At 46.8% G+C, this 24,957-nt stretch overlaps 1 protein-coding gene across 1 annotated transcript; it reads left to right on the top strand.

Moving 5' to 3' along the window:
• The first annotated feature begins 679 nt into the window (after window positions 1–679).
• LOC120944258 (tip elongation aberrant protein 3-like) lies at window positions 680–21,374 on the top strand. The gene is made up of 7 exons (XM_040358247.1): window positions 680–876; window positions 3,058–3,137; window positions 11,367–11,445; window positions 14,602–14,642; window positions 14,743–14,863; window positions 18,888–19,074; window positions 20,545–21,374. Exons 1-7 carry the CDS (start codon window positions 693–695, stop codon window positions 21,152–21,154), a joined length of 1,302 nt encoding a protein of 433 aa, XP_040214181.1. The 5' UTR covers window positions 680–692; the 3' UTR covers window positions 21,155–21,374.
• The last annotated feature ends 3,583 nt before the right edge of the window (window positions 21,375–24,957 follow it).

The following is a 24,957-nucleotide window of genomic DNA, read 5'->3' as shown; positions in this document are numbered from 1 at the left end:
ATTCTTCCCAATGATGGGTCACAATTCTTCCCAATGATGGGTCACAATTCTTCCCAATGATGGGTCACAATTCTTCCCAATGATGGGTCACAATTCTTCCCAATGATGGGTCACAATTCTTCCCAATGATGGGTCACAATTCTTCCCAATGATGGGTCACAATTCTTCCCAATGATGGGACACAATTCTTCCCAATGATGGGTCACAATTCTTCCCAATGATGGGACACAATTCTTCCCAATGATGGGTCACAATTCTTCCCAATGATGGGTCACAATTCTTCCCAATGATGGGTCACAATTCTTCCCAATGATGGGTCACAATTCTTCCCAATGATGGGACACAATTCTTCCCAATGATGGGTCACAATTCTTCCCAATGATGGGACACAATTCTTCCCAATGACACCAACAAAGGCCCCAATGACACCATTGATGGAACACAATTCCTCCCACCGACACTAAAGATGGGGCATTGTGTTTTCCCACTGACATCGGGACCTTTTCTACAGTCCGGCCCCCTGAAAGTCTGACGGACGGTTTGTTTAGAAAGTTTGGATTCCTCTGATTTGGGGGATTCATTTTATTTATTTTTGATGACTCCTTCTTGTCTTCTCCAGAAATGTTGGCCCCTTGGTGTGACAGACGGGGCCCCCACTGCGGGTCCTGACCCCCCCCCCCCCCCCTCGGACCATGTTGGAGAAGAGGGCCAGTATGATCAATGAGAGCGCGGACTGCGCGTGGGAGCCGCTGTCCCGGCGGGAGAGAGTGCCTTGCGACCGCTTCAAACACGCCGCCGCCGTTCACAACGGCTTCCTGTACATCCACGGCGGGCGGCAGGACTCCGTCCTCGGCGACTTCTGGAGGTACAACATAGGTGAGAGGTCTTCCATGGATTCTGTCCGCCATGTTGTTCTGTCATAAGGCCGGACACCTGTGTGATAAGTCTCCGATGGAAGCGGTCACTGAATCATGTGCCGCATGGGATTTCTCTGATTTCACTGCTTCTCCCACCCAACCCAGGCATCCCTTTACTAGGGGGACAGGAAAGGCTGCCCAATCACGTGAGCACTGTGATTGGCTGTCATTGGGGGGTCGCGTGATGGGATACCGATCATTACTAGAGAACCTGAGCATGGTCACTGTGCTGGGAATGTGAAATGAGAGCGCTTCCAGCACAGAAACCTCTCTCTGTCACCGCACAAAAGAAGAAAAATTATCACATGAACAGTTCAGAAGGGAACTGAAACTGGAGCATGCTCAGTAGAGGTCCAACAGCTGGTCTACACTAATGGGTACTTATAGGTGGCACTGATGAGGCTACACTGATGGGCACTGATGAGGCTACAGAGATGGGCACTGATGAGGCTACAGAGATGGGCAGTAATAGGTGGCCCTGATGAGGCTACACTGATGTGCATTTATAGGCAGCACTGATAGGTGGCACTGATGAGGCTACACTGATGGGCACTGAGGCTACACAGATGGGCACCAATAGGTGGTACTGATGAGGCTACAGTGATGGGCACTGATGAGGCTACACTGATGGGCACTAATAGGTGGCACTGGTGAGGCTACAGAGATGGGCACTAATAGGCAGAACTGATAGATGGCACTGATGAGGCTACACTGGGCACTGATGAGGCTACACTGATGGGTACTGGTGAGGCTACAGAGATGGGCACTAATAGGTGGCCCTGATGAGGCTACACTGATGTGCATTTATAGGCTACACTGATGGGCATTGATGAGGCTACACTGATGGGCACTAATAGGTGGCACTGATAAGGCTACAGTGATGGGCACTGATAAGGCTACAGAGATGGGCACTAATAGGTGGCCCTGATGAGGCTACACTGATGTGCATTTATAGGCTACACTGATGAGGCTACACTGATGGGCACTGATAGGTGGCACTGACGCAGCTACAGGGATGGGCACTAATAGGCAGCACTGATAGGTGGCACTGATGGGCGCTTGTAGGTGGCACTGATGCGGCTACAGGGATGGGCACTAATAGGTGGCACTGGTGAGGCTACAGAGATGGGCACTAATAGGCAGCACTGATAGGTGGCACTGATGGGCACTTGTAGGTGGCACTGATGAGGCTACACTGATGGGCACTGATGAGGCAACACTGATGTGCAATTATAGGCAACACTGATGGGCACTGATTTGTGGCACTGATTTGCACTAAGTGTTATTATGAGGCTACACTGATGAGACTACACTGATGTGCACTAATAGGTGGTACTGATGAGGCTAGATTGATGGCCCCTTTAGGTGACACTGATGGGCACTGTTGAGGCTGCACTAATCAGGGCAGTGATGATCAGGATTGCCGATGACCGGCTCCCTTCACGCTGACATATGGTATGAGGAAAGTTTTGCCGTTATCTGGCAAGTCTGTTTACACTGCGATCGGCTGTGATTGAACACAGCCGATCATATGGTAAAGAGACGCAGTGATTGGCCCTTTAGCACGATCTGTGATTGGCTGTGTCCAAAGAGGACACAGTGATCAGAGTGCGCCGAATTTACACCCCAGGGGCGTGGCTCTGTTTTTCAGGGAGGGTATCCCATCGACGTCCTCCCAGGAGCCACGCCCCCGGGGTGTGCATTCGGCGCATTCGGATCACTGTGTCCTCTTTGGACTCAGCCAATCACAGATCGTGCTAAAGGGCCAATCGCTGCTGTAGCCGTGTTTTGGCTATAGCACGGCAAGGAACAGTTAAAGTGTACACGCCGCACATGAGGCGTATGCAGCTTCCCCCGCAGCCCCCTCTAAATACATACCCGAGCCTAATGCTCATCCAGCAATGTGCACCAGAGCTGCTGCTGTCCCCACTCCCTGCATCCTCATTGGCTGAGACACAGCAGCGGGGGCCACTCACAGCCAGTGTGGAGGGACCGGTGGGCGGGGCTGGGCCCCCGTTGTTCTGTGGGGCTTATGGACACGGAGCAGGTCTCAGGAGAAAATGTTTTTATTTCCCACCCAGCAGATAGCCCCCCCCCCCCCCCACTCCGTGTGTCTCACTCATTTCGCTCTCATTTTTAGCCCTGGACCAATGGGAGCAGCTCCCAGGCGGCCGGCAGGCTCCAGAGAAGCTGGAAGGACATTCTATGGTGGCCAATCAGGTGAGATGGTAACTTCTGAAATTTCCCCTTTCTAACCGTAGCGAGGAATTTCCCGTGTAAAGGGCGATTAAAGTGAACCTGTAAGGTCAGGGCCGTCTTTACCATAGGGCAAACAGGGGCAGCTGCCCAGGGCCCTGTCACTGTTGGGGCCCTGGGCATTTTTTTTTTTTAGGGGTCCGGAGGTCCCCAGGGCCCCAGATGGCAACCCCCCCTTTTTTTATTTATTTTTAAATAAAAAAAAATATATTTTTTTAATATATTTTTATTAAAGGGACAATTTTTTTTTTTTAGGGGTCCGGAGGTCCCCAGGGCCCCAGATGGCAACCCCCCTTTTTTTATTTATTTTTAAATAAAAAAATATATATTTTTATTTTTTATTAAAGGGACAATTTATTTTTATTTTTTTTAGAGGTCTGGAGGCCCCCAGGGCCCCGGATGACAACCCCCCTTTTTTTATAAAAAAATTACTTTTTTTATATATTTCTTTTTTATTTATATATATATATATATATATATATATATATATATATATATATATATATATATATATATATATATATATATATATATATAATGTTATTATTATTAAAGGACCCAGAGGTCCCCAGAGCCCTGGATGGCAACCCCCCTTTTTTTTAAATTTTTTTTATTTATTTTTATTTATATATATATATATTTTATTAAAGGGCTCAGAGGTCCCCATAGCCCCATGTGGTAAACACCCTTTTTTATTTTTTTTATAAATGTTTATTTTTTTTGTTTTGTTTATATATTTTTTTTATTTTATTTCTTATTAAAGGTCCCAGATGACAACCCCCCTTTTTTGTAATTTATTTTGATATAAAATTTTTTTATTAAAGGGCCCAGAGGTCCCCAGGCCCAGCTGGAGGGGGGCCCAAAAAAAATGTTTGCCCAAACCATATTAAAGACGGCCCTGAGTAAGGTTACAATAAATTCCAGACATGTCACGATGTACAGAACACATGACCAGTGATCAGAAAATCTCCTCCATCTTTTATCAATAAAATCCCACAAAAAGTGCAGCGGGTGACTTTTTAACCACTTGCTTACTGGGCACATATACCCCCCTCCTGCCCAGGTGAAATTTCAGCTTCCGGCACTGCGTCGCTTTAACTGACAATTGCGCGGTCGTGCGACGCGGCTCCCAAACAAAATCTACATCCTTTTTTTCCCACAAGTAGAGCTTTCTTTCGGTGGTATTTGATCGCCTGTGCGGTTTTTATTTTTTGCGCTATAAACAAAAAAGCGCGACAATTTTGAAAAAAAAATACAATATTTTTTACTTGTTGCTATAATAAATATGCCAATAAAAAAAAAAAAAAAAAATTCTCAGTTTAGGCCGATACGTATTCTACATATTTTTGGTAAAAAAAAAAAAAAACGCAATAAGCGACTGGTTTGCGCAAAAGTTATAGCGCCTACAAAATAGGGGACATTTTTTTTTTTTGTATTTTTTTTTTTTTTTTGTATTTTTTTGGGACGGCGACATTATGGTGGACACATCGGACACATTTTTGGCGCCATTCACATTTATACTGCGATCAGTGCTATAAATATGCACTAATTACTGTATAAATGTGACTGCCATTGAAGGGGTTAGGGGGTGAGGAAGGGGTTAAATATGTTCCCTATATAGTGTTCTAACTGTGTGGGGGGAGGGGGCTGACTGGGGGAGGTGACCGATGCTGTGTTCCTATGTACAAGAGACACAGATCGGTCTCCTCTCTCCCTGACAGGACGCTGTCTCTGTGTGAGCCGGCAATGAGAAATGATCTCATATGTGTACATATGAGATCATCTCTCATTGGCCGCACAGATCGCATAGCAAACGGCCACTCTGATTGGCCGTTCGCCACGATCTGTGATTGGCTGTGTCCAAGGGACACGGCCAACACAGTGTTTCCCCCGCTGCGCGCTCGGGAGCGCGCGCCGGGAACGCCAAAAGGGGCGGACGTCAATTGACGTCCACTTGGATTTTCAGGTCTGCGATGTAGCCGTCATTCGGCTATAGCGCGGGCCCCAGGTGGTTAATAATCAGACGCTCTCCTGTCCCCACGGCCCAGCGATGATGCGGGTGCAGGAAGCCTCGCTCCTCTCCGAGGCGCCGGTGTAAAAAATAAATAAAATCTCAACCTATGAAATCCCTCGTCCGCGTCACTTCCGGTGCGGCTATGTCAGCAAACGGCTGTACTGCGCATGCGCGATTTCACCACGCAATTTTCGGGTACAGAAAAATTATAGTCATTTTTCACGTTCCAGTGTATTTTTGGTACGTTTTTTTATTGCAGTCCATTGCTTTTTTTTTTTTTTTTTTCACCCCCACTTTTTTTCTTAAAGCGGGGGTTCACCCTAAAAAAAATTCCTATGAGACCGACAGTATGCTGTTTTTGTGTGTTTTTTATTTATTTTTTTGCATACATACCGGGCCAGATTCACGTAGATTCACGTAGAAGTGCGGCTGCGTAACATATCGTAGATACGTTACACCGCCGCAAGTTTTCATCGCAAGTGCCTGACTCACAAAGCACTTGCAATGAAAACCTACGCTGGTGGCCTCCGGCATAAGCCCGCGTAATTTAAATTAGGCGCGCTCCCGTGCCGGACCTACTGCGCATGCTCCGTTTCGAAATTCCCGCCATGCTTTGCGCGAAGTGACGTCATTTTTTCGAACGGCGACGTGCGTAGCGTAATTCCAGATTCCCGGACGTCTTAGGCAAACAACGTGAATTTTTTAATTTCGATGCGGGAACGACAGCCATACTTTATACAGCAATACGTGTGCTGTGTAAAGTTAGGGCACCCAAAACGACAACTAAATTTGCGACGGGAAACTAGACTAGCGGCGACATAGCGAACGCAAAAAACCGTTGTGGATCGCCGTAACTCCTAATTTGCATACCCGACGCTGGTTTACGACGCGAACTCCCCCCAGCGGCGGCCGCGGTATTGCATCCTAAGATCCAACAGTGTAAAACAATTACACCTGTCGGATCTTCTGGCTGTCTATGTGTAACTGATTCTATGAATCCGTCGCATAGATAGAAACAGAGATACGACAGCGTATCTCCTTTGTGAATCTGGCCCACCATTTTTAGGGCTATTTTCACCCGCGGGAGTGGGCGTTCCTAATCACAAGCCGGGGGTGAAAATAGCCCTAAAAATGGTATGTACGCAAGAAAAAAAAACGCATACTGTCGGTCTCATAGGTCGGCTCCATGCAATGTTAGAATTTTTTTTTCAGGGTGAACCCCCGCTTTAATCATAAATAATGACAATTGTGTTCCAGTGTGTTTTTGGTGCGTTTTTTGATGCGTTTTACAGCGCTCCAGTGCAGGTAAAATGCAGCATGTTCTACTTTTTATTTTTTTATTTTTTTCTGGAACTGGAAGCACTGGTGTGAACTATGCCATTGAAAACCATATACAGGGCCGCCATCAGGGGGGTACAGGCAGTACACCTGTAAGGGGCCGGAGGTCCCCAGGGCCCCACATGGCAACCCCCCTTTTTTTTTATTTTTAATAAAAATAAAAAATACAATTTTTATTAAAGGGACAATTATTATTTTTTTAAGAGGGCTGGAGGGCCCTGGATCACATGTATGTGTGTGTGTGTGTATGTATATATATATATATATATATATATATATATATATATATATATATATATATATATATATATATTTATCTTTCTTTATTTCCTCTTTCCTTTGTAAATCATTTTACTGTGGATTAAATGTATAAATGTTGTTCTATAATTTGACAGTAAAATTCTGATTCTGGTAGAAAACATTGCAGTTGTTACTAATGAAATGTTACTTTTTTTTTTTTTTTACTTAAAGGCTTCTTTCACACTATGGATTGTATGTCCGTTTTATAATATCCGTATTACACCTATTAACGGACGTTTATTAACGGATTTAATAACGGATAAATATTTTACCATTCTTCCTTTATTGAAAACGGATAATGTTTATCCGTATATATCCGTATACATCCGTTATATCATTCCTTTCTAACGTCCGTTAATAAAAACCATTTCACCCTTTCTTGAAGTCCAGCTCCAGAAGTCGTATGGATATTCAGGGGAACCCCGCCGTCAATTTAAAACAAAAATGACGTGCGGTTCCCGGTAAATATCCATAACCAGACCCGTTATCCGAGCACGTTGACCTGGCCGGCCGCAGAAAAGAGGGGGGGACAGAGTGCGGCCCCCCCTCTCTCCTGAACCGCACCAGGCCACATGCCCTCAACATGGGGAGGATGTCCCCATGTTGATGGGGACAAGGGTCTCATCCCCACAACCCTTGCCCGGTGGTTGTGGGGGTATGCGGGCGGGAGGTTTATCAGAATCTGGAAGACCCCTTTAACAAAAGGGACCCCCAGATCCTGACCCCCCCCCCTGTGTGAAATGGTAATGGGGTACACTGTACCTCTACCATTTCACGAAGGAAGTAAAAAGTATTGTAAAAAAAACACACTGACACAAAAGAATAAAGTCCTTTATTAAAAAAAAAACAAAAAAACTCCAGCGGTGACAAATCCACTCGTTCCCGGCTTCCTGCGTTGTCCTGATCCTGCGACGGGTGATCTCCCGCGATGAGAAGATCCAGCGTCGGGTGATCTCCGCTCCGGCGATGTGAAGATCCATCCATCCGGCGCAGCAGCATCCCGGACCTCCTCTCACCGCTGGGCACAGCCCAGCGAATGAGCGGCTGAAGCTGTGACATTTCTTATATAGAGGAGGCAGAGCCACCCGTCACGTGACCCTGCCCCCTCTGACGTACCTCTGCTACATCACTGGGGAAGACCATGAAGAGGAAAGGTCTTCCCTCTTCTTGGTCTTTCCTCTTCTTGGTCTTCCCCAGTGACGTAGCAGAGGTACGTCAGAGGGGGCGGGGTCACGTGACGGGTGGCTCTGCCTCCTCTATATAAGAAATGTCACAGCTTCAGCCGCTCATTCGCTGGGCTGTGCCCAGCGGTGAGAGGAGGTCCGGGATGCTGCTGCGCCGGATGGATGGATCTTCACATCGCCCGAGCGGAGATCACCCGACGCTGGATCTTCTCATCGCGGGAGATCACCCGCACCCGTCGCAGGATCAGGACAACGCAGGAAGCCGGGAACGAGTGGATTTTTCAGCGCTGGAGTTTTTTTTTTTTTTTTTTTTTTAATAAAGGACTTTATTCTTTTGTGTCAGTGTGTTTTTTTTACAATACTTTTTACTTCCTTCGTGAAATGGTAGAGGTACAGTGTACCCCATTACCATTTCACACAGGGGGGGGTCAGGATCTGGGGGTCCCCTTTGTTAAAGGGGTCTTCCAGATTCTGATAAACCTCCCGCCCGCATACCCCCACAACCACCGGGCAAGGGTTGTGGGGATGAGACCCTTGTCCCCATCAACATGGGGACATCCTCCCCATGTTGAGGGCATGTGGCCTGGTGCGGTTCAGGAGAGAGGGGGGGCCGCACTCTGCCCCCCCCTCTTTTCTGCGGCCGGCCAGGTCAACATGCTCGGATAACGGGTCTGGTAATGGATATTTAGGGGGAACCGCACGTAATTTTTGTTTTAAATTGACGGCGGGGTTCCCCTGAATATCCATACCAGCCCTGAAGGGTCTGGTTATGGATATTTACCGGGAACCGCACGTCACTTTTGTTTTAAATTGACAGCGGGGTTCCCCTGAATATCCATGCTCAGTAAAATTAACGTCCGTTAACATAACGGACATTTACGGAGACATTTACTAACTTCCATGTGCCATAGACTTCAATGTTAAAATATAACGGACGTTAATATATCCGTTACTTGCAACGGACAAAAAATTGACAAAAAATAGTGCAAGACCCGTCACATATTCCGTTATAACTAACGTCCGTATGTTATAACGGACTATTACGGATCTTTACGGAACATAAAAAAATCCCATAGACTTTAATGATATTTTATAAAGGACGTATAACTTCCGTTTTTTAACATTATCTAACGGATTATTAAAACGGATTTATTTTGTAGTGTGAAAAGGGCCTCAGTTATATTAAATAATAAAAAACAAACACAAAAATGATACAAGTTGTAAATATTCTTGATTTTAATAATATAAATATTAACAGTTTAAAGAAATTCAGCAGGAAAATGAAAAGGAAGAAGAGGTAATTGTAGAGGATTGGGGCAAACTAAGGGTTAATAGAACTTCAAGTCACCTTAACTACTTAAGCCCCGGACCAAAATGCAGGAAAAGGACCCGGACAGTTTTTGCAATTCGGCACTGCGTCGCTTTAACTGACAATTGCGCGGTCGTGAGACGTGGCTCCCAAACAAAATGGGCGTCTTTTTTTTTTTTTTTTTTTTTTTTACCAAAAATATGTAGAAGAATACGTATCGGCCTAAACTGAGGACATTTGTTTTTTTGTTTTTTGTTTTAAATTGTAATATTAAACAAAGTAAAAAATATTGTGTTTTTTAAAAAAAATTGTCGCTCTATTTTTGTTTATAGCGCAAAAAATAAAAACCGCAGAGATGATCAATTACCACCAAAAGAAAGCTCTATTTGTGGGGAAAAAAAACATAAAGATTTAATTTGGGTACAGTGTTGCATGACCACGCAATTGTCATTCAAAGTGCAACAGCGCTGAAATCTAAAAATTGGTCTGGGCAGGAAGGGGGTGAAAATGCCCGGTATGGAAGGGGTTAAGAGCTGAGATTTGCTGGCAAGGGGGGGGGGGGGGGGGGGACATGCAACAGAAGGGCAGAGGGTACCGGACACACTGCTTACACTCTGTGCTCTTTAATTCCATTATCTGGACATGTGTAGCACTTGCCGTGTCTTCAGCTTATTTATTTATGTGTTGTGTACAGAGTGCTGAACGTTCCTTCCATTGTTGGGGAAACTTGAACCACAAGTCTTGTGATGGAATGAAGTTTATCAAGTAGTGTGAATATTTGTGCTGAGAATATATACAATGTATGAGTTACACAAGATACTCGCCAGACGCTTTATACCGTGTATCATAGATATCCCAAGAGACCACTAAATATGCCCAATGGTAAAAAAAATGGTTGCATTAAGGTGAAAAAAAACCTCCTGCACATGTACGTCGGCAGAATGGCACAGCTGGGCACAAGCACGTACCTGTACGTCCTCTTTAAGTGCCCAGCCCTGTGTTTGGGGGGGCGCACGCCCGCGACCCGGTCCGAAGCTCCGTGGCCGCGGGCCCGATCGCCGCCGGAGTCCCGCGATCGGTCCCCGGAGCTGTGTGTAAACACGCCTTCCCTGTGCTTCACTGTGGCAGCTTCATTGATCGTGTGTTCCCTGATATAGAGAAACACGATCAATGATGTCACACGTCCAGCCCCGCCCCCCTACAGTTAGAAAAACATAGGAGGTCACACATAACCACTAGGGGGTGCTGTAGGGGTTAACTCCTAAACTGCAATTGTCATTTTCACAGTAATCGGTGCATTTTTATAGCAATTTTTGCTGTGAAAATGACAATTGTCCCAAAAATGTGTCAAAATTGTCCGATGTGTCCGCCGTAATGTCGCGGTCACGAAAAAAATCGCTGTTCGCCGCCATTAGTAGTGAAAAAATAATAATTAGTAAAAATGCAATAAAACTATCCCCTATTTTGTAAACGCTATAAATTTTGCGCAAACCAATCGATAAACGCTTATTGCGATTTTTTTTTTTTTTTTTTTTTTTTTTTTTTTTTTTTTTTTACCAAAAATATGTAGAAGAATACGTTTCGGCCTAAACTGAGGGACATTTTTTTTTTTATATATATTTTTGGGGATAGTTTATAGCAAAAAGTAAAAAATATTGAATTTTTTTTCTTCAAAATTGTCGCTCTATTTTTGTTTATAGCGCAAAAAATAAAAACCGCAGAGGTGATCAAATACCACCAAAAGAAAGCTCTATTTGTGGGGAAAAAAGGACGCCAATTTTGTTTGGGAGCCACGTCGCACGACCGCGCAATTGTCAGTTAAAGCGACTGCATAAAGGTCCGCGTCTTAAGTGGTTAACCATGTAGGTTAAGGAGATATTGCACGCACCTACAGGTAATCCCTAATGTAGGCTCACCTGTAGGTGCTAGTTTGTATATGGGGGTTATACAACCGCTTTAAGTCCCATGCCAATATTTTATTGTATGTTGTTGCTGTTATTTTTAACTGTTGTTGTTGTTTGATGAAATAATATTATTTTCTCCTGTAGGATGTCCTCTATGTGTTCGGTGGAATGATGGATTTTGCAGCCAACAGAGAGAACACCCCACTATGGATGTACACTTTGGGTGAGTCGCTTGTGAATGTGCCAAGCCAATGCTGGAGTGCAAAGAATATATAATATAATATATATATATATATATTATATATTCTTTGCACTCCAGCATTGGAGTGCATATATATATATATACGCACAGGGCCAGATTCAGATACATTTGTGTATCTTTAGGCGGGCGTAGCGCATCTCATATGCGCTACGCCGCTGTAACTTAGCAAGGCGAGTACTGTATTCTGAAAGAACTTGCGCCTTTAGTTACGGCGGCGTAGCGTATATGGGCCGGCGTAAGCCCGCCTAATTCAAAAATAGGAAGGAGGTGGGGGTGTTTTAGTATAATGATCCGTGACCCCATGTAAATGAGGCGCCGAACGCACGGCGCATGCGCCGTCCATGGACGTATCCCAGTGCGCATGCGTCAAAATCACGTCGGCTAGAGATACGCCGAACACTGCCTACGACGTGTACGTAAGTTACGCACAGCCCTATTCGCGTACAACTTGCGCAAACGACGGCTTTAGTGAAACTACAAATCCAACCAATCCCTGCAAGACTCTGATGGCCACGGGCATGACTCCCAGAGAGCCGAGGCATGATGGGATTTGTAGTGCGGAGGTTCCCTACCGCCTGTGCTAGAAAGGATCGGCAAATTGTTGGTTACATTTATTTGGCATTCCTATTGGCTTTATCCAGAATTGTTACTCTGTATTTAGTTTTACTATGGGCGGGCAGAAAATACTACATTATGGCTACTAAATGGAGCTCAGGACTTTGTAACAAGAGTAATTGGTTACATTTATTTCCTCTAGCGTTTTCTAGAGTTCTTACATTGTATCCGTTGTTACGAAGACCTATGTGTCCCCCTATGCTTCTTGGCTCCATCTATTGCTTTTAATGCAATTTACTAGAGAGAATACGCACATAAATGTAATCGCTGCATATTTTTTTTTTTTTGCCAATTCCCTCTAACGTTCTCCAAAATGGTATCTCTTGTTGCAAAGACATGTGTACAGTGGAACCTTGGATTGCGAGAAACACGGTTAACGAGCGTTTCGCAATACGAGCGCTGTATTTTTAAAAATCCTGACTCGGTTTGCAAGTGTTTTGCAAAATGAGCAGGGTTCAAGCCATAGCGGTGTGCAGTACCGCGTTTGGCCTGAAGTGGGGGGGGGGCGCCTGAGCCGATCGGAGCCGTTCAGAAAACCTCGGAAATACTCGGTTTCCCAGGTTTTCCGAGTTCAGCCGAGCTGTCCTCGGGCCTTTCCGAGGCTCTGCGGCGCCACCACCTCTGGCCACATGCGGTATTGCATGCCATTGGAGTCAATGCGGAACAAATTATTTTCGTTTCCATTGACTTCAATGGGGAAACTCGCTTTGATTTGCGAGTACTTTGGATTACGAGCATTCTCCTGGAACGGATTATGCTCGTAATCTGAGGTTCCCACTGTATTTCCTATCCTCCTCGGCTCCATTTAGTGGCCATAATGTAGAATTTTACTAATGCCCATCAGCGGCGACCGGTCCATAAGGGGGGCCGTCCCCCCTGATCTACATGTGGGGCGCCGGACGCATTACATTTCTATGGGGTTCTATTTCTGAGGCTCTAATTGGTTTCAAAAAGGTTGGGCTTGGGGCGCAGAGCACTGCGCCCCCGAGCCCACCCACTTGTGACCTTAGCAAATGTTTTCAGTGACGGCTGGTGCTTCATTTTTTTTTGGGGGGGGGGGGGTTGCAGGCGGCCTCCCGGCCAGTGGGATTGGCCAGGAGGAGAATCTGGGGAAATGCGGTAACCTTACTTGGGGAATGCAACAGTGGTGGCTGGTGCTATTTTTTTTTTTTTGGGGGTGGGGGGGGGGGGCAAACCTGGCCACCTCACTCCCTCTAACACAACACCCAGAACCCGACCCCCCCCCCCCCCAGCGCTTCCTCCCTCGATTGCCGCTTTTCTCGCTCGTTCACCCGTCGCCCACCAGCTCTGCACTTGCCCCATCCAGGTCGTGGCCTCGGTGGCCCCCCCCCCCCCCCCCCGCATCTTCTCCTGAGTCCTTGCAGTCGCTTCTCCTCCTGGCCAGTCAAATTTTAGGACTCCCAACCAATCGGGTCTCAGGACTCGATTCCTGATTTGGCCTTGGAGGAGAAACAGGAAGACATTAGTGAATATTCATTCATGTCACACAGGTGGGTGGGCTCACTGCGCCCTGAGGCCGCCCTTGTTGGAGCCTCAGGCTCTAATCATGTGCCTTAAGGCTAGGTTCACACTGCTGCAATTCAAAATCGCGGTAAAATCGAGATTTTACCGCGATTTTGCGGCTGCGGTTTTGCCGTGATTTCGCCCGCGATTTAAGAGACATCTGTGCAGTGTTCAATGTAAGTTGCGGCCCGAAATCGGAAAAAGTAGTACAGGAACTATTTTTTGAAATCGCTGCGGCGTCGCACCGATTAGGACGGTGCCATTGCCGACAATTGCCGCCGATTTGAGATGCGATTTGACATGTGAAATCGCATCTCAAATCGTACCCAGTGTGAACCTGGGCTAAAAAAAAAAATGAAATCCATGCGTCTGGCACCCTGCATGGAGATTAGGGCGCATGGTTTAGGGTCAGCGGCGCTCCTGTGCCCCTGATGAGCGGCCACCACTAGAGGGCAATGTTCTGATTTACCTGCCCCACCTCCACCAAAATTTAAGGAAATCCTTTTATTTGGGGGGGGGGGGGGGACCTCCCCACACTTGTGCCTCGGATACTCAGATCGGGGGTTACTGCGCGTGATGCGTTGCGCCATCATCGGAGGAAGCAGGTTTTCTATGTATGGTCTTTGCAACTGCTCCTGATGACGTCAAAAGAAGAAGGCGTGGGAGCGCGTATGCTGTGGCGAAGGGGCGGAGCCCTAGACGACACCACTGGATCACCAGACTTGTGGGTATGCTTTTGGGGAACAACCGGGCGTAAAATTAGGAAGGGGGGGTTTGAGAAGTGTTTATTGAAGTGTCTCATCGCCTTCTTTGGAAATATTCAATCCATATTGATATATAAAAGTGAGCGCACACGCCTAGGAACGTTCAGTCACTTGTTTCAGTGGGATCTTTTTTGTAACATTTTTCTGATACATTGTTGCTGTGACTTCCTATCTGCCCAGGTATAAAAGAGAACAATGTTTTTTTATTTTTCAGACGGCAGGAAGTGGTATGAATTCCGGTCTCCCAGCATTCAGGTAATTCTTCTGATCAATTATGAAACTGATCCTCCCCTACGCGGTTGCGTCCGGGAGACGGCGGTTTTCTGTGTAATCACATGGTGTCTGTTTTTCTTAGGAGAGCCGGCCGTGCAACAGGAAGGGGCACAGCGCCGTGGTGTACCGGGCCGCCATGTTCATCTACGGGGGATATTTCGATATCGAGGGCGCTGTGGAGGAGTTCTGGGTGTTTTATTTTGGTAATCGTCGTTTTACAAATTGTACAATAAGATGTATATGTATGTGTGCGCAAATACTGATGGCGGAAATTCACTAAAACTGGAGCAGACCGGATCTGTAGCAGCCATGCATGGTAACCATTTAGCTTCCATGTTCAATTAACCCCTTCCCGCCACCACCTCCCGGTCCTTTAAGAGCTTCTAGATGGCGGAGGCATTTGGGTCATGTGACTGCTGTGATTGGCTGTATGCATCTTGAGATTTCTGATCCTCACCAGCAACTGTGCCGGGAGTGCACCGGGCACGCGGCACGCGATTTCACCGCATCAGGCCCGGATTCATGTAGAACTGCGTATCTGTGCGGGCGTAACGTATCCTATTTACGTTACGCCTCCGCAACTTTGACAGGCAAGTGCCGTATTCTCAAACCAAAGTTGCAGCGGCGTAGCGTAAATAGGCCGGCGTAAGCCCCGCCTAATTCAAATGTGGTAGATGTGGGCGTGTGTTATGTAAATTTAATGTGACCCAGCGTAAATGACGCTTTTTACGAACGGCGCATGCGCCGTCCATGAAAGTATCCCAGTGCGCATGCTCCAAATTAACCCACAAGAAGCCAATGCTTTCGGCGTGAACGTAAATGACGCCCAGCCCTATTCGCGAACGACTTGCGCAAATGACGTAAAACGTGAAAAATTTGACGCTGGCCCGACGTCCATACCTAACATTGGTACGCCGCATATAGCAGGGGTAACTTTACGCCGGGAAAAGCCTAACGTAAACGGCGTATCTGTACTGCGTCGGCCGGGCGTACGTTCGTGAATTGGCGTATCTAGCTGATTTACATATTTTTAGGCGTAATTCAGCGTACACGCCCCTAGCGGCCAGCGTAAATATGCAGTTAAGAAACGACGGCGTAAGAGACTTACACCGGTCGGATCTAATACAAATCTATGCGTAACTGATTCTAAGAATCAGGCGCATAGATACGACGGCTCGGACTCAGAGTTACGACGACGTATCTGGAGATACGCCGGCGTAACTCGTACGAGAATCCGGGCCTAAGTGTTTACATTTAGGCTGCATATATGCGTACGGCCTGTGGGAAGAGGATAAACGTTAAAAATGAAATAAAAAAAACGGATTGTCTGCCATGCCCAACTGCTCCAGATTCCGGTTGCTCCAGTCTTTGTAAATTTCCCATAATCTATACCCTTAGGGCACGAGTTTAGGGGGGGGAGGGAGTGGCACTGACAGAGATTAATGGGCCACAGGGGTTGCAATGATGACCTATGTGGCCTCCCTATCGCGTTCGGTTTTGCATCAGGACAGGATTGGCTGTGGCGGCGTCATTTACTGGAACTGATCCCTGTATTTTCCGATGACATCCGGCTCCTCCTCTCCCTCCTGCCAGTATTCAGCGGCTGCAGGAGGAAATTAAAGGGGATCGGTTTCCGTATTGGCCACGCCGCCACCCTTCCTGTCCAGATTCAGCTTCCTTCTGTTGCGCAGAATCCTACATGGCCAAGTCGATCATCATTGAGCTTACCTCTGGCTGGATCTCTGCCTGGGGGTAGCTGAAGTTGTACCTACACTGCCAGCTGTAGATACACTCCCAGCAGCTGAGGGCAATTTCTTACATAAAAGATGTATGTCAATACTAACAACTTCTCTTTTTTGCTCTGTTAAAAACAGAACTTGATAAGTTAAAAAAAAAAATACCTGTTGTGCAAACGTGAGCTGATAAGTTCCTGTGTTCGCTGCCAGTGCTGCACCCTTATCACTTACATCGTTCCCATATATGTTTACTATAGAACACTTTAGCTAGTCCTGACCCTCTCCAGCTTCATATATTGTGGTTCTTTCCATGCACGCATCTTCTCAATGCATTGATGTCATAGGCGTGCCCACGGGGTGTGCCAGGTGTGTCTGGGCACACCTTAATCACCCTGTGTTGGGCAGATTCCCTCTGCTGCTTGGTTGCGAGAAAGAGACTTGGGAATCTCTGTCTCCAGTCCCTTTCTTTGTCTCAAAAGTGAGACATCAGGGGCCTGTTTAGACCCCTGATATTTAACCAAAGCCCCCAATGGGGAACCTACTTTTTTTTTTACAAAAATAATAAAAATGATTGTATAAACATATTATAAAAAAAAAATGCAATTGTAAAGATAATTTGAAAAATAAACTATTGACAGCAACCTCTGCCCTACTGACATCGTCCACTGCTCTACCGACGCTGTCCATTGCCCTATATATGTACACACATGTCTGTTTGAGCTTTGGGTTACACACCCTTATGCTATTGGCTGCACACATCTATGATTGAGGTCTTCTCCATGTACTGGTTCTGAGTATTGGGGTTCTCTCCATGTATTGAGGTCTTCATGTTTTGGTTATTTTCCAGTTTGGGGTTCTCTACATCAAGTTTTTGTTCTTTCTATGTATTGGGTTTCTCCAGGAATAAAGCTCTTCTCCACATATTGGCCCTATATATTGGGTTCCCTTCATGAATAAAGGTCTTCTCCATGTACTGGTTCTGAGTATTGGGGTTCTCTTCATGTATTGAGGTCTTCATGTTTTGGTTCTATGTATTGGGGTTCTCTGCCTGAATAAAGATCTTCTCCACACATTGAGGGCCAAAACATGAAGAAGGCCCCATGTATTTGTGTTCTCTCCATGTTTTGGTTCTATGTATTGGGGTTCTTTTCATGCATCGAGGTCTGCTCAATGTTTAGGTTATTTCTATATATTGGGTTCTCTCTGTGAATTGAGGTCTTCATGTTTTTGGTTCTTTTCCAGTTTGGGGTTCTCTACATCAAGTTTTTGTTCTTTCTATGTATTGGGTTTTCTCCATGAATAAAGCTCTTCTCCACATATTGGCCCTATATATTGGGTTCCCTTCATGAATAAAGGTCTTCTCTATGTATTGGTGTTCTCTCCATGTTTTGGTTCTATGTATTGGGGTTCCCTTCATTTATTAGGGTTCTCTATTGGGTTCTCTTCCAGTTTGGGGTTCTCTCCATGAATCAAGGTCTTCTAAAGTTTTTAATCTTTCTATGTATTGGGTTTTCTCCATGATTTAAGGGCTTCTCCATGTATTGGGTTTTCTCCATGAATCAAGGTCTTCTCAATGTTTTGTTCTTTCTTTATATTGGGTTCTCTCCAAGGATTGAGGTCTTCTCCATGTTTTGGTTGTTTGTATTGGGTTCTCTCCATGAATAAAGATCTTCTCCACATGTTGGCCCTATTCATTGGGTTCTTCTCCATGTATTGGTGTTCTCTCCATGTTTTTTGTTCTATGTATTGGGGTTCTCTTCATGCATCGAGGTCTGCTCCATGTTTGGGTTTTTTCTAGATATTGGGATTCTCTCCATTAATCAATGTTTCTCTATGTATTGGGGTTCCCTTCATTTATTATGGTTCTCTATTGGGTTCTCTTCTAGTTTGGGGTTCTCTCCATGAATCAAGGTCTTTAAGTTTTTGTTCTTTCTATGTATTGGGTTTTCTCCATGATTTAAGGCTTCACCATATTTTGGTTCTTTCTTTGTATGTATTGGGTTCTCTCCATGAATTGAGGTTTCCCTAGGTTTTGGTTCTTTGTATTGGGTTCTCTCCATGAATCAAGGTCTTAAGTTTTTGTTCTTTCTATGTATTGGGTTTTCTCCATGATTTAAGGCTTCACCATATTTTGGTTCTTTCTTTGTATGTATTGGGTTCTCTCCATGAATTGAGGTTTCCCTAGGTTTTGGTTCTTTGTATTGGGGTTTCCCTAGGTTTTGGTTCTTTCTATGTATTGGGGTTTCCCTAGGTTTTGTCTCTTTCTATGTATTGGGCTCTCTCCATGAATTGAGGTTTCCCTAGATTTTGGTTCTTTGTATTGGGTTCTCTCCATGTAGATTTCTAGGTTTTGAAGTTCTCTTCCTTTTTTATTGGGGTTCTCTTCCAGGGGACTGGTCAGTTTTTGCAGTGAGCTGTGGCGGATGGTATAAAGTTGTCATCATACAGTAGTAACCAAACCCTTTACAACCTGTGCTGTCCTCTCCTCCAGACACCAAGAAATGGTCAGCGCTCAGCCCGCGCACACGGGGCCTCGGTCCAGGACCTCGCCATGGCCACTCCAGTGCCACACATAACTCTGCAATGTACCTGTTCGGGGGATTAAAGAATATGGCTGAACAAAACGACTTCTGGAGGTTTGACTTCCGCCGACACAACTGGTCCAATATCAAAACCAGGTACATCAGTCGTGTCATGTCCTCTCTGTGCACCATCCCCCATTACATATCTGAGCAGGCCTGATGCAGGAGCTTCTCTCCCACAGTGCAGCAGGAGCTTTCCCTGCATGATATAGTTGAGAGGGTAGGTACGTAGATGATTTAAAGTCTCACTAACAGCATATTAGTTAGTAAGATTGTATCCTGATTACAGGAGGGCATTATTTACATATGGGTGAAAGAGGGATTAGGATATATGTGCAGAAAAATACAAGGTCCTAATTTTTCTAAGTATGGTGAATGAATATATTGATCAATGGGCCCCTCCGAATGTTTAAGGATCTTTCATACTATTGGTTGCAGTTGCTCCAGAGATTTTGTTTTGCCTTCCTCTAGACAAGGGCTATGCAATTAGTGGACCTCCAGCTGTTGCAGAACTACAAGTCCCATGAGGCATAGCAAGACTCTGACAGCCACAAGCATGAGAGACAGAGGCATGATGGGACTTGTAGTTTTGCAACAGCTGGAGGTCCCCTTATTGCAAATCCCTGCTCTAGACCAAAAGTACAAGAACCAAAGTGGAATATGCTTATGGCCAAATGTTGGTGGACATCTGACTATCACATCTACACCTAATGTGCAAAAAAAATATGGGCCAACCCGTTCAACAGGGGCGTTGCAAGGTGGCAAAAAGACCAGGGGCTTCAGCTCGAAGTCCAAGGCTGAGCAGTGGGGTTGGGTGGCTTACCAGTGCCCATCAATGCTGACCTGCCTGACACTGACCTACATACACTGACCTACCTACCCTGTCTGACCTACCTCAGCCGTGGTGTGCAGTGTCACAGCAGCCAGTCATCAGAGGAAGCCTAGGAGCCAAAAGCCGCCCGAGCGGGGATGTGGCGCAGCAGCCGCATTGTAATACCCCCCTTCTGGAGCCTGCAGCGCCTATGATGGATGTCGCACGGTCCCAGCATTGAACCAGTGGGACGTCCATCATAGGCGCTGCAGGCTCCAGAAGGCGGGACCTGCTATGGCACTTGGCAGCACTCACGATCAGATCGGTCCCGGCACTCAGGGCTAACAATGAAATGCTGCATGCCATAGAATCTGGGCTTTTTCGGGGACCCATTTGGGGCTCAAGCCCCACCCTCCCGACGCCCCTGCCTTCCAATGACGGGTGTCTCCAATGAAAGGTCTTATTACTACAACATACAATACAAGGACATGATTGTGGGTCCTCCCAGTGATTGCAGTATTCTAGTCTGCATCTCCCCAAGGTAATACTTAAAATCTGGTCTGTTAGAGGGCCCTGAGAACCAGTGTTGTAGACAACTGTGCACTTCCAAGAAAATGTTTGCCCATAGTCCAATCAATATTAAAGACGGCCCTCATTAATGGCCATGGAGAGAAGGGGAAACCTCATATTAGATGTGATGGTCAGCCAGGTGTCAACCTTTGAACAAAACTAACTTTTGTGTTTTATCCGTCTAGCTCCGGTCCCCCCAAGCTGGTCGGCCATGCCACAGCTGTCCACCAGGGCTGCCTATGGGTCATGGGTGGAGGACTACCATCTCGCAGCCCCACCAGTAATTTATGGAAATACGACTTCGCCTCCCGCTCCTGGAAGAGGTTTTCCCGCGGAAAGGAACGCAATGACTGTGCCAGGATGTACCACTGTGTGGTCCCGTTGGATTGGCGCTCCAGGCCGAGATCGGGAAGCTCCGATTCTGGACTCGACAAGAGCTCAGAAGGCGAAGAACCCGACAAACTCCTTTCGTTTCACTCTTGGGGTGCCAATAAAGTGTCCACCATTCCTACCTCGGATAATATAGAGATGAAGCCTCTTACAGATCGCTCGTCATCCAGCCCTTTGTTCTGCTCCTGTTCATCGTCCGCCGATCACCCCGAGGAGCGCCATCTCCTCACCACCTACGAGAATGAATGCTTCTCCTACTCTGGGGAGGAAACGGGTCCGGATTATTGCCAGACGGGCTCAGAGGGGCAGACTCTGCCAGGGAAGGAGAACGTTTTCCTGGTCATTGGTGGGAAGCCTTTATCGAGACACTGCGAGATCTCTGTATCACATATCCAACTGGAATAGCAGCGCCCCTCCTCCCCCCCCCCCGAAGCCCGCATCCTCCGGCTGGATGTTCTGGCTGGGAGGACATGCTGGGACCTGTAGCTGGACAGAATGCAAAAAAGTTTTTAAAGCCACAAGTATCTCCCTTTTTTTTTTTTTTTGCTGTTACAATGCATCTTAACTGCACTCATCACTCCAATTCTCAGTGCTACATTGTATCTTTTATTTTATTTATTTTTTTAAACCTGAACTTTAGCCGTCCCGTTAGAGCCGGTTCACACAAGGGCGACCTGTCAGGCGACCCAGCCGCCTGACAAGTCGCGGTCCGCAGTAGTCAATGGAACCGTTCTAATAGGAGCGACGCAAGTCGCTCCGACTTAGAAATAGGTTCCTGTACGACTTCGGGGGCGATTCGGCGCGACTTGCATTGACGTCAATACAGAAGTCATTTTGCAAGTTGCCTCTCAAGTCGCCTTGAGATCGCCTTGCCGAGTCGCCCCCAAAGTCGTGCCGCCTGTGTGTGAACCGGCTCTTAGTCTCTACAGTTGTTCCGGCTCCTCCCCTTCAACTGTAATAGCTTCCTCCGATTTCACTGCACAAAGGGGGTTATTTACGAAAGGCAAATCCACTTTGCACTACAAGTGCAAACTACACTTGAAATTGCGCACTTGGACTTGCAGTCGCTGTAAATCTGAGGGGTATATTTGAAATGAGGGGGGGGGGAAGCTCTGCTGATTTTATTATACAATCATGTGCAAGCTAAAATACTGTTTTTTATTTTCCCTGCATGTCCCCCCCCCTCGGATCTACAGCGACTGCACTTCCAACTGCAATTTCAAGTGCATTTGTAGTGCAAAGGGGATTTGCCTTTAGTAAATAACCCCCATTTTGTCTATTGGGTTTAGTACAGTCTAGTGGCCATTATGCACCATTGTTTCCTAAATTATCCCAGGTGGGAAGATACCACATTATGGCCACTAGATGGCGATGACGATCAAAGGAAATAAGACATACAGTGGAAACTTGGTTTGTGAGTAACGCGGTTTACGAGCATTTTGAAAGACGAGCAACTTTTTTAAAAACATTCTGACTCGGTTTGCGAGTGTTGTCTCGCTAAATTAGCAGAATTCAAGCTAATATGGCCTGCAGTACCGCATTTGGCCTGAGGTGCAGGGGGCGCTGGAGCTGTTGGGAAATATTCCTTTCCCGGGGTCAGCCAAGCAGTCTTCTGGCCTTTTTCGAGGCTCTCCGGCGCCCCCCCCCCCCCACCTCTGGTCATAGAAGTCAATGCGGAACAAATTTTTCAAATGCACTTTAATAGAAAAAACTCGCTTTGATAGGCAAGTACTTTGGATTACGAGAATTCTCCTGGAACGGATTATACTCGTAATCTGAGGTTCCGCTGTATTTGACACAACGCAGAGCCTATTCCTGACATCTGTGTAAATGTCTCAAGCTATTTTTTTTCTCTTTTTTAGTGAAATAGACCCCTTTTAGTATTTAATGCATTTTATATGAAAATGGATAACATTATTATTTTTATTAGTTTTCCTGCCTTCGTGCCTTATCACGTCCTTTGTATGTGTGACTACAGCAGAACATGCGTGTTGGCAAGGCTGCCTGTAGTCCCCATCGGGAACAACGTGACATCAAATGCACAGATGGGACAGAAATAAAGTGTTGTCCCCAAACAAGAAGTGCCTGAAACTAAAACCTCCAGAGATTAATGAAAGCTGCAGATTGAAATTTCCTGAACGTGTTCTAGTTTATACAATGATTAGATCTACAGGGAATGTGTATGTAGTAAATGTCATGAACACCGAGGTTGCCCTTGTCTGTAGCGAAAGCCGAAGCGGATTAGCGGAGGAATGTCTGGTATGTCAGGAATACAATCTTATCGGCTCATAAGACAAACACTAAAGTGTGAATTATATGACTTTCATGTAGCGGTTCGCCGTCTCCTGGGACACGGCTCAGTCCTCCGGGAGGTGACGGAACATTACTAGGTAACCTCGCCTGCGTCCTCTGTAATGTTACCCAACCTCACCTGCGTCCTTCCCGTCCTCTGCAACATTACCCAACCTCACCTGCGTCCTCTGCAACGTTACCCAACCTCACCTGCGTCCTCTGCAACGTTACCCAACCTCACCTGCGTTCTGGCCGTCCTCTGCAACATTACCCAACCTCACCTGCGTCCTTCCCGTCCTCTGCAACGTTACCCAACCTCACCTGCGTTCTGGCCGTCCTCTGCAACGTTACCCAACCTCACCTGCGTCCTCTGCAACGTTACCCAACCTCACCTGCGTCCTCTGCAACATTACCCAACCTCACCTGCGTCCTTCCCGTCCTCTGCAACGTTACCCAACCTCACCTGCGTTCTGGCCGTCCTCTGCAACATTACCCAACCTCACCTGCGTCCTTCCCGTCCTCTGCAACGTTACCCAACCTCACCTGCGTTCTGGCCGTCCTCTGCAACGTTACCCAACCTCACCTGCGTCCTCTGCAACGTTACCCAACCTCACCTGCGTCCTCTGCAACATTACCCAACCTCACCTGCGTCCTTCCCGTCCTCTGCAACGTTACCCAACCTCACCTGCGTTCTGGCCGTCCTCTGCAACATTACCCAACCTCACCTGCGTCCTTCCCGTCCTCTGCAACGTTACCCAACCTCACCTGCGTTCTGGCCGTCCTCTGCAACGTTACCCAACCTCACCTGCGTCCTCTGCAACGTTACCCAACCTCACCTGCGTCCTCTGCAACGTTACCCAACCTCACCTGCGTCCTCTGCAACGTTACCCAACCTCACCTGCGTCCTCTGCAACGTTACCCAACCTCACCTGCGTCCTCTGCAACGTTACCCAACCTGACTTGCGTCCTCTGCAACGTTACCCAACCTCACCTGCGTCCTCTGCAACGTTACCCAACCTGACTTGCGTCCTCTGCAACGTTACCCAACCTCACCTGCGTCCTGGCCATCCTCTGCAACGTTACCCAACCTCATTTGCGCCCTTCCCATCCTCTGCAACGTTACCCAACCTCATCTGCGTCCTCTGCAACGTCACCCAACCTCATCTGCGTCCTCTGCAACGTTACCCAACCTCACCTGCGTCCTCTACAACAATACCCAACCTCACCTGGGTCCTGCCTGTCCTCTGCAACAACACCCAACCTCACCTTTATCCTTCCAATCCACCGCAATGGCACCCACCCTCACCTGCAATTTTTCCCATCCTCTGCAACAGCACCCACACTCGCCTGCACCCTTCCTGTCTTCTGCGACATTACCCAACCCCACCTTTTATCCATCCCATCCTCTGCAACGGCACCCACCCTCACCTGCATCCTTCCTGTGCTCTGCAATAACCCCCTAACTTCACCTGCGTCCTCTGCAACGGCATCCGACCTCACCTGCGTCCTCTGCAACGGCACCCAACTTCACCCGCATCCTTCCCGTCCTCTGCAATGTCACCCAACCTCACCTGCATCCTCTGCTGCACTATTTAATTAAACATCGATGCTGTCAGATTGGGTGGCACTTGGAGGGTTTATATAAAATATAATCTAGATTTTATTTTTTTAAATAAGCTTTTGGTTAGAGCATGGCCGTAGTTATAACCCTTGGCAGGTTTTAGTTTGCGGTCTGTATCCCTTCGCAGAAAAGTTCTTTCACTTTTTGGCACTCTGTTCTCTGTCTGAACTTTTATCGCCCTTCTTCCCTCGCAAACTTTTGTTCCTCTAATTCTGGTCTTCCGTATCAAACCTGTCTACACTCTATGGCAGGGTTTCTCAACCAGGGTTCCCACTGACCCCCATTGATCTTTTTC

The sequence above is a fragment of the Rana temporaria genome, chromosome 6 (assembly GCF_905171775.1).
Source record: "Rana temporaria chromosome 6, aRanTem1.1, whole genome shotgun sequence".
In the NCBI taxonomy this organism is placed as follows: domain Eukaryota; kingdom Metazoa; phylum Chordata; class Amphibia; order Anura; family Ranidae; genus Rana; species Rana temporaria.
Note: the sequence above shows the minus strand (reverse complement) of the source record. Positions and strands in the feature narration are given on the sequence as shown.